This window comes from Pelophylax lessonae, assembly GCF_965119305.1.
Source record: "Pelophylax lessonae genome assembly, chromosome: 12".
Lineage (NCBI taxonomy): Eukaryota > Metazoa > Chordata > Amphibia > Anura > Ranidae > Pelophylax > Pelophylax lessonae.
The window spans coordinates 200,178,748-200,191,238 of NC_138779.1; the positions used below are offsets into that span (position 1 = coordinate 200,178,748).

Here is a 12,491-nt window from a genome sequence, read left to right on the forward strand (position 1 = left end):
TTCATCATTTTAGGCCACGTTCTATTCTGCTGGTGGTATTTGATCGCCTCTGCGATTTTTATTTTTTTGCGCTATAAACAAAAAAAGACCAAAAATGTAAATAAAAGAATATATTTATTTTTTTTTTATGAAAAGGAGCTGGGCTGACATGTACAGAAGACAGGTGTGTCTCAGTCCTGGGAAAATAACAAATGAATATGGCTTAGGGGATTTTAAAGAGACAACCACACAAAGAATATATCAATAAAACTACATAAATCTTATTCTACAAAAAGATAAAAAAAGACAATGCAAAATAATACTCAGAACAAACATGATACTTGATTAAGAATATTGCACATAACCAGTATATATGGAAATACTTAATGGTCAGTTTAAACATCAATAATGTCGATCATTGTGTGCTTGCTGAAATCTCGACGCGTTTCACTAAAACAATTTTCGCTTTCTCAGGAGAAAGAGCACAAAAAAAATCTTAAAATGTAGCAGTAACCAGTAGGTTCAAAAAAGACACTTAGAGGTCCACGTGTAGGACAACACTCTCCATAAGAGTCCTCACCACTTCAGCTGTCTCACTGGATGCTATCACACCTTAATGGGGTTAAGGCCATTTGTCTTCTCTGGTCTTTGAAGGTTGCCAGTCTCTGTGCCTTTCGGGCCGGATATCCCTCTCCCCCCAACTCCCGGTGAGACTAAATGGTACTCATTTTTCTTTGGGGAGAAATATATAGCGGTTCCTTCCCTGTATATATACCTTGATTGAATTTGGATACGTGAATACTTATGGAGAGTTTGTCCTACAAGTGGACCTCTAAGTGTCTTTTAAAGCGGTAGTATACTCCACTATTTGACTTTTACCTACAGGTAAGCCTATAATAAGGCTTACTTGTAGGTACAATTAATATCTCCTAAACCTGCACGGTTTAGGAGATATTCAACCTGCATGCAGCCGCTGGCGTCAGCAGCGCATGCGCTCTGAAGGTCCGGCAGACCTTCAGAGCTCCTTGCCGGCTCCTTCCCGGAAAGTGAAACTCCTGCGCGCATGGGCGGGAGTGACGTCATCGCGGCTCCGGCCACTTACAGCGCCGGAGCTGCCGAACCAGGAAAAGACGCCCAGGGAACATGACCGATCCCACAGCGGTGTCCAGACGACAGTGTCGGGGCTTCGTTCTTAAGTAAGTATTTCATAATGAGCTAGTATGCGATGCATACTAGCTTATTATGCCTTTGTCCTGCAGGGTTTGTTTTTTTTTTTTGTTTTTTTGTTTTTTTGTTTTTTTTAATGAGGATACAACCACTTTAAGTGACATTATTGATGTTCAAATTGACCATTAAGTATTTCCATATATACTGGTTATGTGCAATATTCTTAATCAAGTACCATGTTTGTTCTATGTATTATTTTGCATTGTCTTTTTTGTCTTTTTGTAGAATAAAAGTGATGTATTTTTATTTATATATATATATATATATATATATATATATATATATATATTCTTTGTGTGGTTGTCAATATTCATTTGTGCATATATTTTTTACCTTTCTACTATAAAACATTAATAATAATAATAATAATATTATTATTATTATTATTATTATTTTATTATTATTATTATTATTATTACTACTACTATAAACAAATTATTAATAAAGACATTTTGGGGGAAAAAAAACGTATCCTATGACAAAAAATAAAAAATCGAATTTCTTCATCAGTTTAAGCCAATATGTATTCTGCTACATATTTTTGGTAAAATAAATCCCAATGAGTGTATATTGATAGGTTTGCGCAAACGTCATAGCATCTACAAACTATGGGATATATGCTGGAATTTGTATTTATTTATTTTCCTTTATACTAGTAATGGCGGCGATCAGTGACTTATAGCAGGTCTGCGATAGTATGGCGTGCAATCTGACACTAACTGACACTTTTTGGGGACCAGTGACACTAATAGAGATCAGTGCTAAAAGATTTGCACTGTCACTGTACTAACGACACTGGCTGGAAAGGGGTTAACATCAGGGGCGATCAAAGGGTTAACTGTGTGCCTAACCAGTGTTTATGTGTGTACTGTGAGGTGCTTTTACTTATGGATAAGCCGCTTTTTATTCCTTTGCAGGGAACCAAAAACCGGCACATCCCTGCTGACAGCACAGAGCTCTGTATTGTTTGCATTGACAGAGCTCTGTCCTGTCTTTCTCCTCGCCGATCAGCGGGTGCCAGGGGTCATCCAATGGCTGCCACTGCAGCACATGTACTCAATGGAACCCGTGAGTTTCCTCTTTTCTCTTGTTCTGATGATGACTCAATTGATACTATATGATTTGCTACATAGAAATTGGGCCACTCTTTCCAGAGGACTTATTAATTGTTTGCATGTGCCACATCCCTATCTCTTGAAGAAGCTCATTTATAGCGAAACATGTTGAGTGAATTGCAAAAACTGCATAATACATGTAAAACAAAGTTTTCTTTTTCAATCGTTTTTATGGAAATTTTTTTAACAAAGAGTAATAAAAAAAAAAAAAAATCTACAGGTACAGCAACATCAAATATTATTCCTAAATTGTATATCAGGTTACAGAAGTACAGATCAAGATGACTCAATAGATTTACCTCTAGAGCCATTGATTTAACATGAAGGAAGATAAAACCAAAGCTGTGGTCCCTGAGAAAGTACCCTCTCCTCTCCCACTAAGTTTTCTTTTATTGTTGGACATTTTTACTTTGTATAATTAAAATTTCAACATTTTTACCTATGTTACCTTTTTGTCTGTAGCACCTGAAAAAAAACACATTTCTCTACACTTGCTTAGTTTTCCATGCTTAAAGTATATGTAAACCCCCACCTTATAAAACAACCCATTCAGTTAAAAATAGAAATAAAAGGAAAAACATTTGTTTATAGATATACTCAATGTTCTCAGCTGCATGAGAGCTGGGAGAGGAGAAACAGCAGCACACTAAACTTCAGAGTGAATGGCTGTGCACGGTGGAAAAAGGGGGGTTTCTGGACACGTCTGATCATTGGAGGAGAGTACACTGAGTTTCCAGCACAGTTGCTCTCATGCTTAGTGTGGTCAGTTTTAATAGGAAAGCAGAGGGACTGGCAGGAACACCAGAGATTTCACATAAAGGAAGAAATATAAAGAGAACAGGAGACTTTCTCATACAATAGATGGTACAGCAGCCACATATCAGGAATATAACATTTTGGGTTGACTTATTCTCTAAAAGAAAAACACTCTATTTTTGATACTTTTTGAACCTTTACAGCATTATCACCAACCTACTCCATCTGTTAATGAGCACCTAAAGATAAGCCGTAAATCTTTTTGTTTTGCTCTGATAAGGCCGCCATAGCAGAGCGACCAGTGCAAACCGAGATAACGGTGAAACAGTTACACCTCAAAACTGATACCGATAATGACAGGGCTTTCCCTGCATCAGCTACTTTCCTTCCCTGTGCTTTCCCTGCATCAGCTACTAAGGATTGTTTGCACTTTCACTTTAAATAAATAGCAAAAGTGTACAGCGTCAAACCAATAAATGCAAACCTATAAAGGTCATAGATTGATAAGAAGAGAGTCTAAAACGTCCATATACCTCTCCGTGTGAGGAAGCAACTGGGGGCATGGCTGCTTATCCCTGAACCTTGGATACAAATGTTTGCCTTGTAAAGGACACTTACCTTGGGACAAGGACTGTATCAGACTATGGCCACCGTATATTCTAACCATCCTACCGAAGAGCATGGGAGGTGTTTGGAGCAGTGGTGTATTTAAGTTTTGTGCTGTCCAAGGCAAGAATAAAATTGGGCGCCCCCCTCCTATGTAAATGTGCCCCACTCCTTCATTTTTAATGGATGTGACTCCCTCCAAAATCGAAGGACTACAAGTCCCAGCATGAACCCCTGAGATCTCATGAGAGGGGGGGGTGAGAGGGGGTGGGTGAGGGAGGGAGAGAGGGGGGATGAGAGAGAGAGAGAGGGGGAATGAGAGAGAGAGGGTGGATGAGAGAGAGAGGGGGATGAGAAAGAGAGAGGGGGGGTTGAGAGAGGGGATTGGAGACAGAGAGAGAGAGGGGGGTGAGAGGGGGGATTAGAGACAGAGAGAGAGAGGGGGGTGAGAGGGGGGATTAGAGACAGAGAGAGAGAGGGGGGATGAGAGAGAGAGGGGGATGAGAAAGAGAGAGGGGGGTTGAGAGAGGGGATTAGAGACAGAGAGAGAGAGGGTGGATGAGAGAGATGGGGGGGATGAGAGAGAGAGGGGGATGTGAGGGAGAGAGTGTGGGAGAGAGAGAGCGAGAGGGGGTGAGAGAGAGAGAGGGGGGATGAGAGAGACAGTGGGGGATGAGAGAGAGAGGGGGGATGAGAGAGAGAGAGGGGTATGAGAAAGAGAGAGGGGGGTTGAGAGAGGGGATTAGAGACAGAGAGAGAGAGTGGGGATGAGAGAGATGGGGGGATGAGAGAAGAGGGGGATGTGAGGGAGAGAGTGTGGGAGAGAGAGAGCGAGAGGGGGTGAGAGAGAGAGGGGGGATGAGAGAGACAGTGGGGGATGAGAGAGAGAGATAAAGAGGGCGGCTGAGAGAGAGGGAGGGAGAGAGGGGGGGTGAGAGAGAGGGGGGATGAGAGAGAGAGGGTGGATAAGAGAGAGAGAGGGGTATGAGAAAGAGAGAGGGGATTAGAGACAGAGAGGGAGGGGGGTGAGAGAAGGAGGGGGGTGAGAGAGAGAGGGGGGGTGAACGAGAGAGAGGGGCGATGAGAGAGAGGGGGATGTGAGGGAGAGAGGGTGGGAGAGAGAGAGGGGGTGAGAGAGGCAGCTCTAGCAACTAGGGGGGGGAGGGGAGCTTTTTTGACGCCACCCTGCAAAGTGCCGCCCTAGGCCGGGGCCTTGTTGGCCTAGGCCAAAATACAGCACTGCATGTCGTGTCAGTAAATTTCAATCTGGTAGGTTGGCAACACTGGAAAGGGGTGGCATGTGGCACATGGAGAAATAGCGAGCAAACCTATACGTTTCTGTACACAATGGCCTGGCTCTCTACCAGTATTCCGCATCCTGTACTGCAGATCAAAGATTATGTGACACGGCTGTGTTTAAACAGTGCAAAACCACGGTACAAAGATCTCATTGTATGGCTATCAGCAGAGATCCTGCAGGCTGCCTCTACATGTCGCGGGGAGCTCGGCTTCTGTAAACATATCTGATATTATTGAATGCCGCGTCTTCTTATGTAGGAAATGCACCACTGAAATGTGTTCAAATAAAAAAAGAAAAGAAAATGAAAAAAAAAAAAAAAAGACACCTGCGGCTCCTGTCTGCTGGATTCCTGTTGTTTAGAATTAACAGGCGGCAAAGTGGGTTTGATTTACTAAAGGCGAAAAGACGATGGAATTTTACAATGACAAACTTCTTTCATGTTGTCCTCATGGGGTGATGTTTGTAGAATTTTGAGAAAAAAAATGAATTTAACCACTTCCGGACCGCCCGCAGCAGTTTTTTACGTCGGTAATTTGACGTTAAATACTGGCGTTAGCCCTGAGCCCAACCAGTTGTGTGACACATATTCGCTATTGTCACACGGATTCTCCTCCTGGCCAATCAGGAAGTGGGTCCTGAGACCCGCTTCCTGATTAGCCGAAAGGAGAACCCCTGCTATTGGCCAAGGAGGAGGGAGGAGACGCAGGGGAAGCCCAACCCACGGAGGAGACTGAGGGGGAAGCCGCCACCGCTGCTACCTGCCAGTCCAGGGTGAGTGAGCCGGCGACCGGGGGGGGTATGGTGTGGTACGTCTGCCCCCCCCCGGCCCATGGAGCACCAGCTGCCACTGGGGATTGGTGTCAGTAGGATAAATAGTGCCCAATAATTGGTGGGATAAATAGTGTCCCATCATTGGTATTACCCATCATTAGTGTCAGTTGAAGGAATAGTGCCCCATCAATGGTGTCAGTGGGAGGAATAGTGCCCCATCATTGGTGTCAGTGGGAGGAATATTGCCCCATCATTGGTGTCAGTAGGAGGAATAGTGCCCCATCATTGGTGACGGTGGGAGGAAAGGTGCCCCATCATTGGTATCAGTGGGAGGAATAGTGCTCCATCATTGGTGTCAGTAGGAGGAATAGTGCCCCATCATTGGTGTCAGTAGGAGGAATAGTGCTACATCATTGGTGTCAGTGAGAGGTATAGTGCCCCATCATTGGTGTCAGTGAGAGGTATAGTGCCTCATCATTGGTATCAGTGGGAGAAAAAGTGCCCCATCATTGGTGTCAGTGGGAGGAATAGTGTCCTATCATTGGTGTCAGTGGGAGGAATAGTGTCCTATCATTGGTGTCAGTGGGAGAAATAATGTACCAAGGGACAGATAAAAGCAGGGGACCCAGCAGCTCATGTATAGGCTGTCAGTATCATACTCTGTAATATTTTGTATTCCTATTGTTTGTCTTTCTTACATTTTAGTATTTTTTTTTCTCTGATTTGTTGTGTTTTTCTTCCAGTGGTTTGTCTACCTCTTCCTGATGAAATGCAGCATAACCATCTCCACCATCGTTCTCCTTATCCTCATCATCACCTTCCATGTCAAGGAGATCCAGGTACCAAAATTCAGTGTTTTAAGAACACCTCTTGCTTTCAGTTTTACTTCAAACTCAAAAAATATAATGTGTGCAGCACTGCCCCCTGGGGGATGCTTGTAGTTGTATAGTCTTCTATGCAGCTTTGACCCTGTGAACCGTCCAGCCCTCCTGACATTCTAGGTTCAGACATGTTGTGTATACCTTTAAATGACACACTGACACAATACAGATCTGTTTTAACTCTTTGTATTTGCTTTAGGCCCATTTCACACTTCTGAACTTGTCCTGCAATTTGGGAGTGCAAAGTCGCATGACAAGTCATATTCCATGATTTCCAATGGGTACCGTTCAAATCTGTATGACTTCAAGTCCCAACGAATTCAAAGTAGTCCCTGCACTACTTTGGGGACAATTTGAATGCGTTTTGAGGTCCAAAGACATAGGTATTGCTTCAAGTCCAGTCAAAATCGCTGAAAAATCGCTGCAACAAAATCGTAGGAAAAATCGCTCTACTTTTAGGTTGCATAAGTATGAAAGGGGTCTTACTCAAGAAGAAGGCTTAAAGAAGGTATTAACCACTTGCCGACCAGCCGCCGCCTGTATACGGCAGCAGGTCGGCGGGTTCCTACAAATCTACGTACCTGCACCCGCGATCGCTCCCCCTGGAGAGAAAACGGCGGTCTGCTGTTGTAAACACAGCAGACTGTTGTTCTCTCTGGAATCAATACAGAGCTCCTGTGTTCCTCCAATTTAGGAACACAGGTCTTTGTGTTGATTTAACAAGCCCCCCCTCCCCCACAATTAGAAAGCACCCCCTAGGCTCACATTTAACCCTTTGATTGCCCCTGGCGTTAACCCCTTCCCTGCCAGTGTCATTATTATAGTAACAGTGCATATTTTTTAGCACTGATTACTGTAGTAATGTCACTGGTCCCCCCAAAAGTGTCAAAAATGTCAGGGGTCCGATATGTCCGCCGCAATGTCGCAGTCCCGCTAAAAATCACTGATTGCCGCCAATACTAGTAAAAAAAAAAAAAAAAGTGACATAAATCTTTCCCCTAGTTTGTAGACGCGATAACTTTTGCACAAACCAATCAAAATGCGCTTATCAGGATTTTTTATTACCAAAAATATGTAGCAGAATACAAATTGGCCTAAAATTATAAAAAAAAGTTTGATTTTTAAGTTTTTTATTGGGAATGTTATATAGCAGAAAGTTTTGTTTTACCCTTAGGTGGGTATGGGTTAAGATAAAATTGTCAGGAATAAAGCATTAAGGCTGCCATAACTGACCTTCTGAAATGTCAGTTGCCTGGCTGTTACGCTAGTCCCCTGCTTTAGTAGTTTGAGTTGCTGACCAAAGAAAATGAAGGAAGTCAGAAGGGCCTTATGTTCATGCTTGTTCCGGATCTATAAAGCAAAGTAGTGACTACGGGACAACTCTGTGAATGTCCTTGAGTAGTGGCCCAGCCAGAGCCCAGACTTCAACCCGTTTGAACATCTCTGGAGAGATCTGAAAATGTCTCTGTAAAAAAGTCAGTAGGACAGCCAAACCACCAGCATTTTCAAATTCAGAAGTCAGCCATGGAAGCCTCCATGGTTCCCAGAAGACCGATTTCCTTTAATACCGGATCTTTTATTGCACAAGTTGACACAGAGTTGGCACGGGGAGTCCTCGGCCTCCAGTTCCCACTGATGTGCGGATTTATCATAATTACAGTTTAAGTCATTAAAGGAAGAGAGCGCCGGTGTTCACACCATTGACCTGTTCCTCCTGTAGGAAAAGCAATTTGTAACCCGTTACCACCGAGAGGAAAAATAAGTCAATTAGTGTTTCTCTACTTTTACCCCGAGGCAAGGACTGGAGAGTTCTCGGATGGTTGTTTTTGGCTGGAAGCTCACTTTTATTGTTACATTGTGCCATTTCGGTCTCAGTGGTTCAAGGACCGCGTTCAGGATATGAATAATGAAGTGTCCTATTATGTTTGGATGACGCAACGCATGTTTAGCTCGGTATATTTGTGTACCGTGATCCAAGCACTTAATGAATTGGCCGGGAGTCAACGCTTTATATTTACTTTGTGATGGGTGCTTTCATCGGAGGGTAATAGACTGTGGAGGAATGGATGAGCTCTGCTTTATAGGTGTGCGTTGATATTTCAAAAACTGTAATATATAAAAAATGTAGTATACTTCATCTTATAGGCATTGTGCAAAGCCCTGCAGAGTGCAGTGGTCAGGAGTATGTCATACACATCCCAGAGTACAGAGGTCAGGAGTATGTTATACACAGCACAGCATACAGAGTTCAATGGTTAGGAGTATATCATTTACAGACCAGCGTAGAGGGTGCAGTGGTCAGGAGTATGTCATACACATCCCAGAGTACAGAGGTCAGGAGTATGTTATACACAGCACAGCATACAGAGTTCAATGGTTAGGAGTATATCATTTACAGACCAGCGTAGAGGGTGCAGTGGTCAGGAGTATGTCTTACACAGCCCGGCATAAAGAGTGCAGTGGTAAGGAGTATGTCATACACAGCCCAGCATACAGAGTGCAGTGGTCAGGAGTATGTCATACACAGCCCAGCATACAGAGTGCAGTTGTCAGGCGTATGTCATTTACAGACCAGCATACAGAGTGCAGTGGTAAGGAGTATGCCATACACAACCCAGCATACTGAGTGCAGTGGTAAGGAGTATGTCATACACAGCCTGGTATAAAGAGTGCAGTGGTCAGGAGTATGTCATATACAGCCCAGCATGCAGAGTGCAGTGGTCAGGAATATGTCATGCACAGCCCAACATACAGAATGCAGTGGTAAGGAGTATGTCATATACAGCCCAGCATGCAGAGTGCAATGGTCAGGAATATGTCATGCACAGCCCAACATACAGGATGCAGTGGTAAGGAGTATGTCATACACAGCCCGGTATAAAGAGTGCAGTGGTCAGGAGTATGTCATTTACAGACCAGCATACGGAGTGCAGTGGTAAGGAGTATGTCATACACAGCCCGGCATAAAGAGTGCAGTTGTCAGGAGTATGTCATATACAGCCCAGCATACGGAGTGCAGTGGTAAGGAGTATGTCATATACAGCCCAGCATACAGAGTTCAGTGGTCAGGAGTATGTCATTTACAGACCAGCATACAGAGTGCAGTGGACAGGAGTATGTCATACACAACCCAGCATACAGAGTACAGTGGTTAGGAGTATGTCATACACAGCCCAACATACAGAGTGCAGTGGTCAGGATTATGTCATACACAACCCAGCATACACAGGGGCACAGTCACGCTGGAACAGAAAACACCTTATATATAAATACCTATATTCATCTATATGTAGGAGCTGCAGATCGGGTGAAGGTGCCTTTTTATTGTGCAGTCCCGCAATAACCCATGACAACCAAAGCAAGACATAAAGTGCATCCAGGAAGTATTCACAGAGCTTCACTTTTTCCACATTTTGTTATCTTATAGCCTTATTCCAAAATGGATTAAATTCAAATATTCCTCAAAATTCTATAAATACCTCATAATAACAACGTGAAAAAAGTTTGTTTGAAATCTCTGCAAATGTCTTAAAAATTTAAAACAAAAAAAAAAATCCCATGTACATAAATATTCACAGCCTTTGCTTAATCCTTTGTAGAAGCACCTTTGGCACCAATTACAGCCTCAAGTCTTTTTGAGTATGATGCTACAAGCTTGGCACACCTATTTTTGGGCAGTTTCTCCCATTCTTCTGTGCAGGACCTCTCAAGCTCCATCAGGTTGGATAGGGAGCGTCGGTGCGCAGCCATTTTCAGATCTCTCCAGAGATGTTTAATCGGGTTCAAGTCTGGGCTCTGGCTGGGCCATTCAAGGACATTCACAGAGTTGTCTCATAGCCACTCCTTTGTTATCTTGGCTGTGTCCTGTTGGAAGATGAACCTTTGCCGCAGTCTGAGGTCCAGAGCGCTCTGGAGCAGGTTTTCATCAAGGATGTCTCTGCATATTGCTGCATTCATCTTTCTCTCGATCCTGACTGGTCTCCCAGTTCATGCCTCTGAAAAACATCCTCACAACATGATGTTGCCACCACCATGCTTCACTGTAGAGATGGCATTGGTCAGGTGAGGAACGGTGCCTGGTTTCCTCCAGACATCACGCTTGCCATTCAGGCCAAAGAGTTCATTTACGGATGATGGAGGTCACTGTGCTCATTGGGACCTTCAATTCTGCAGAAATGTTTCTGTATCCTTCCCCAGATCTGTGCCTCTATACAATCCTGTCTCTGAGGTCTACAGACAATTCCTTGGACTTCATGGCTTGGTTTGTGCTCTGACATATACTGTAAACTGTGGGACCCTATATAGACAGGTGTGTGCCATTCCAAATCGTGTCAGATCAACTGAATTTACTACAGGGGGACTCCAATTAAGTTGTAGAAACACCTCAAGAATGATCAGTGGAAACAGGATGCACCTGAGCTAATTTTTGAGTGTCATTGCAAAGGCTGTGAATACTTATGTAAATGTGATTTTTTTTTTTGTTTTTTATTTTGAATAAGTTTGCAAAGATTTAAAACAAACTTCTTTTACCATTTCTGGACCGGAAGAATTTTCCCCCTTAATGACCAGACCATTTTTTGCGATATGGCACTGCTGACAATTGGGTTGTGCAACGCTTTACCCAAATAAAATTGATGTACTTTTTTTTCCCACAAACAGAACTTTCTTTTGGTGATATTTCATCACCTCGGCGATTTTTAGTTTTTGCTCTATAAACAAAAAAAGAGCGACAATTCTAGAAAAAAAAAAAAAAAACAATATTTTTTACTTTCTGCTATATAACATTCCCAATAAAAAAAATAAAAAATTTAATCTTTTCATCATTTTAGGGCAATTTGTATTCTGCTACATATTTTTGTTTAAAAAAAAAAAAAAAAAATTCCATTAAGCCCCCGTTCACACTGGGGCGACCTGGTCGCCTCACAGGTCGCCGCAGGTCGCCTCCCATAGGGAAGCTGCAGACCAGTTCTGATAGGAGCGACACAAGTCGCTCCGACTCAGAAAAAGGGTCCGGAGCTTCTTTGGGGCGACCAGGAGGCGACCGCCATAGACTTCAATGTTATGAAGTCCGTGGCGGCCGCTCCGAGGTAGCGGCGCGCTGCTCGCACCGCGACCTCGGAGGTCGCGGTGCGAAGTAGCGTCGCCCCAGTGTGAACGGGGGCTTAGTGTATATTGATTTGTTTGTGCAAACGTTTTTGCATCCACAAACTAGGGGAAAGATGTATTATTATATATTATAGATGTTATTTTTATTTATTTATTTTTTTTTTACTTGTAATGGCAGCAGGCAGCGATTTTTTTAGCAGGACTGCGACATTGCGGCGGACAGATCAGACACCTAACTGACATTTTTGACACTTTTGGGGGGGACCAGTGACATTACTACAGTAATCAGTGCTAACAATATGCACTGTCACTGTACCAATGACACTGGCAGGGAAGGGGTTAACACCAGAGGCGATCAAAGGGTTAAATGTGTCCCTATAGGGTGCTTTCTAACTGTGGGATGGGCTTGCTGCATGAACACAGAGACCTGTGTTCCTAAAAAAGAGGAACACAGGATCCCTGTGTTCATACCTGACAGAGCAGCAGTCTGCCGCGTTTACAACGGCAGACCGCCCATTCTGTCTCCACGGGGAGCGATCACGGGTGCCGGATCTGCTGATTGGCTCCCCCTTGCGGGCAATGGGTGCACCTGCGGTAGCGGTCCCACGAAGCGACGTACAGGTACATAGTTTCGCGGGACAGAGCTGACCTGCCGCAGTTAAACTACGGCGGCTGTTCAGCAAGCGGTTAACATTGTAATTATGAGGTATTGTTGAATTATAAGGAAAATAATGAATTTAATCCATTTTG

The 12,491-nt window shown here is 43.5% G+C and overlaps 1 protein-coding gene across 1 annotated transcript in view; it reads left to right on the forward strand.

Moving 5' to 3' along the window:
- KCNN4 (potassium calcium-activated channel subfamily N member 4) overlaps window positions 1-12,491 on the forward strand; it is a 114,381-nt gene that overhangs the window by 60,567 nt on the left and 41,323 nt on the right. The window contains exon 2 of the mRNA XM_082273544.1: window positions 6,498-6,593. Coding sequence (XP_082129670.1) covers window positions 6,498-6,593 — 96 coding nt within the window. The remainder of the gene's footprint in view (window positions 1-6,497; window positions 6,594-12,491) is intronic.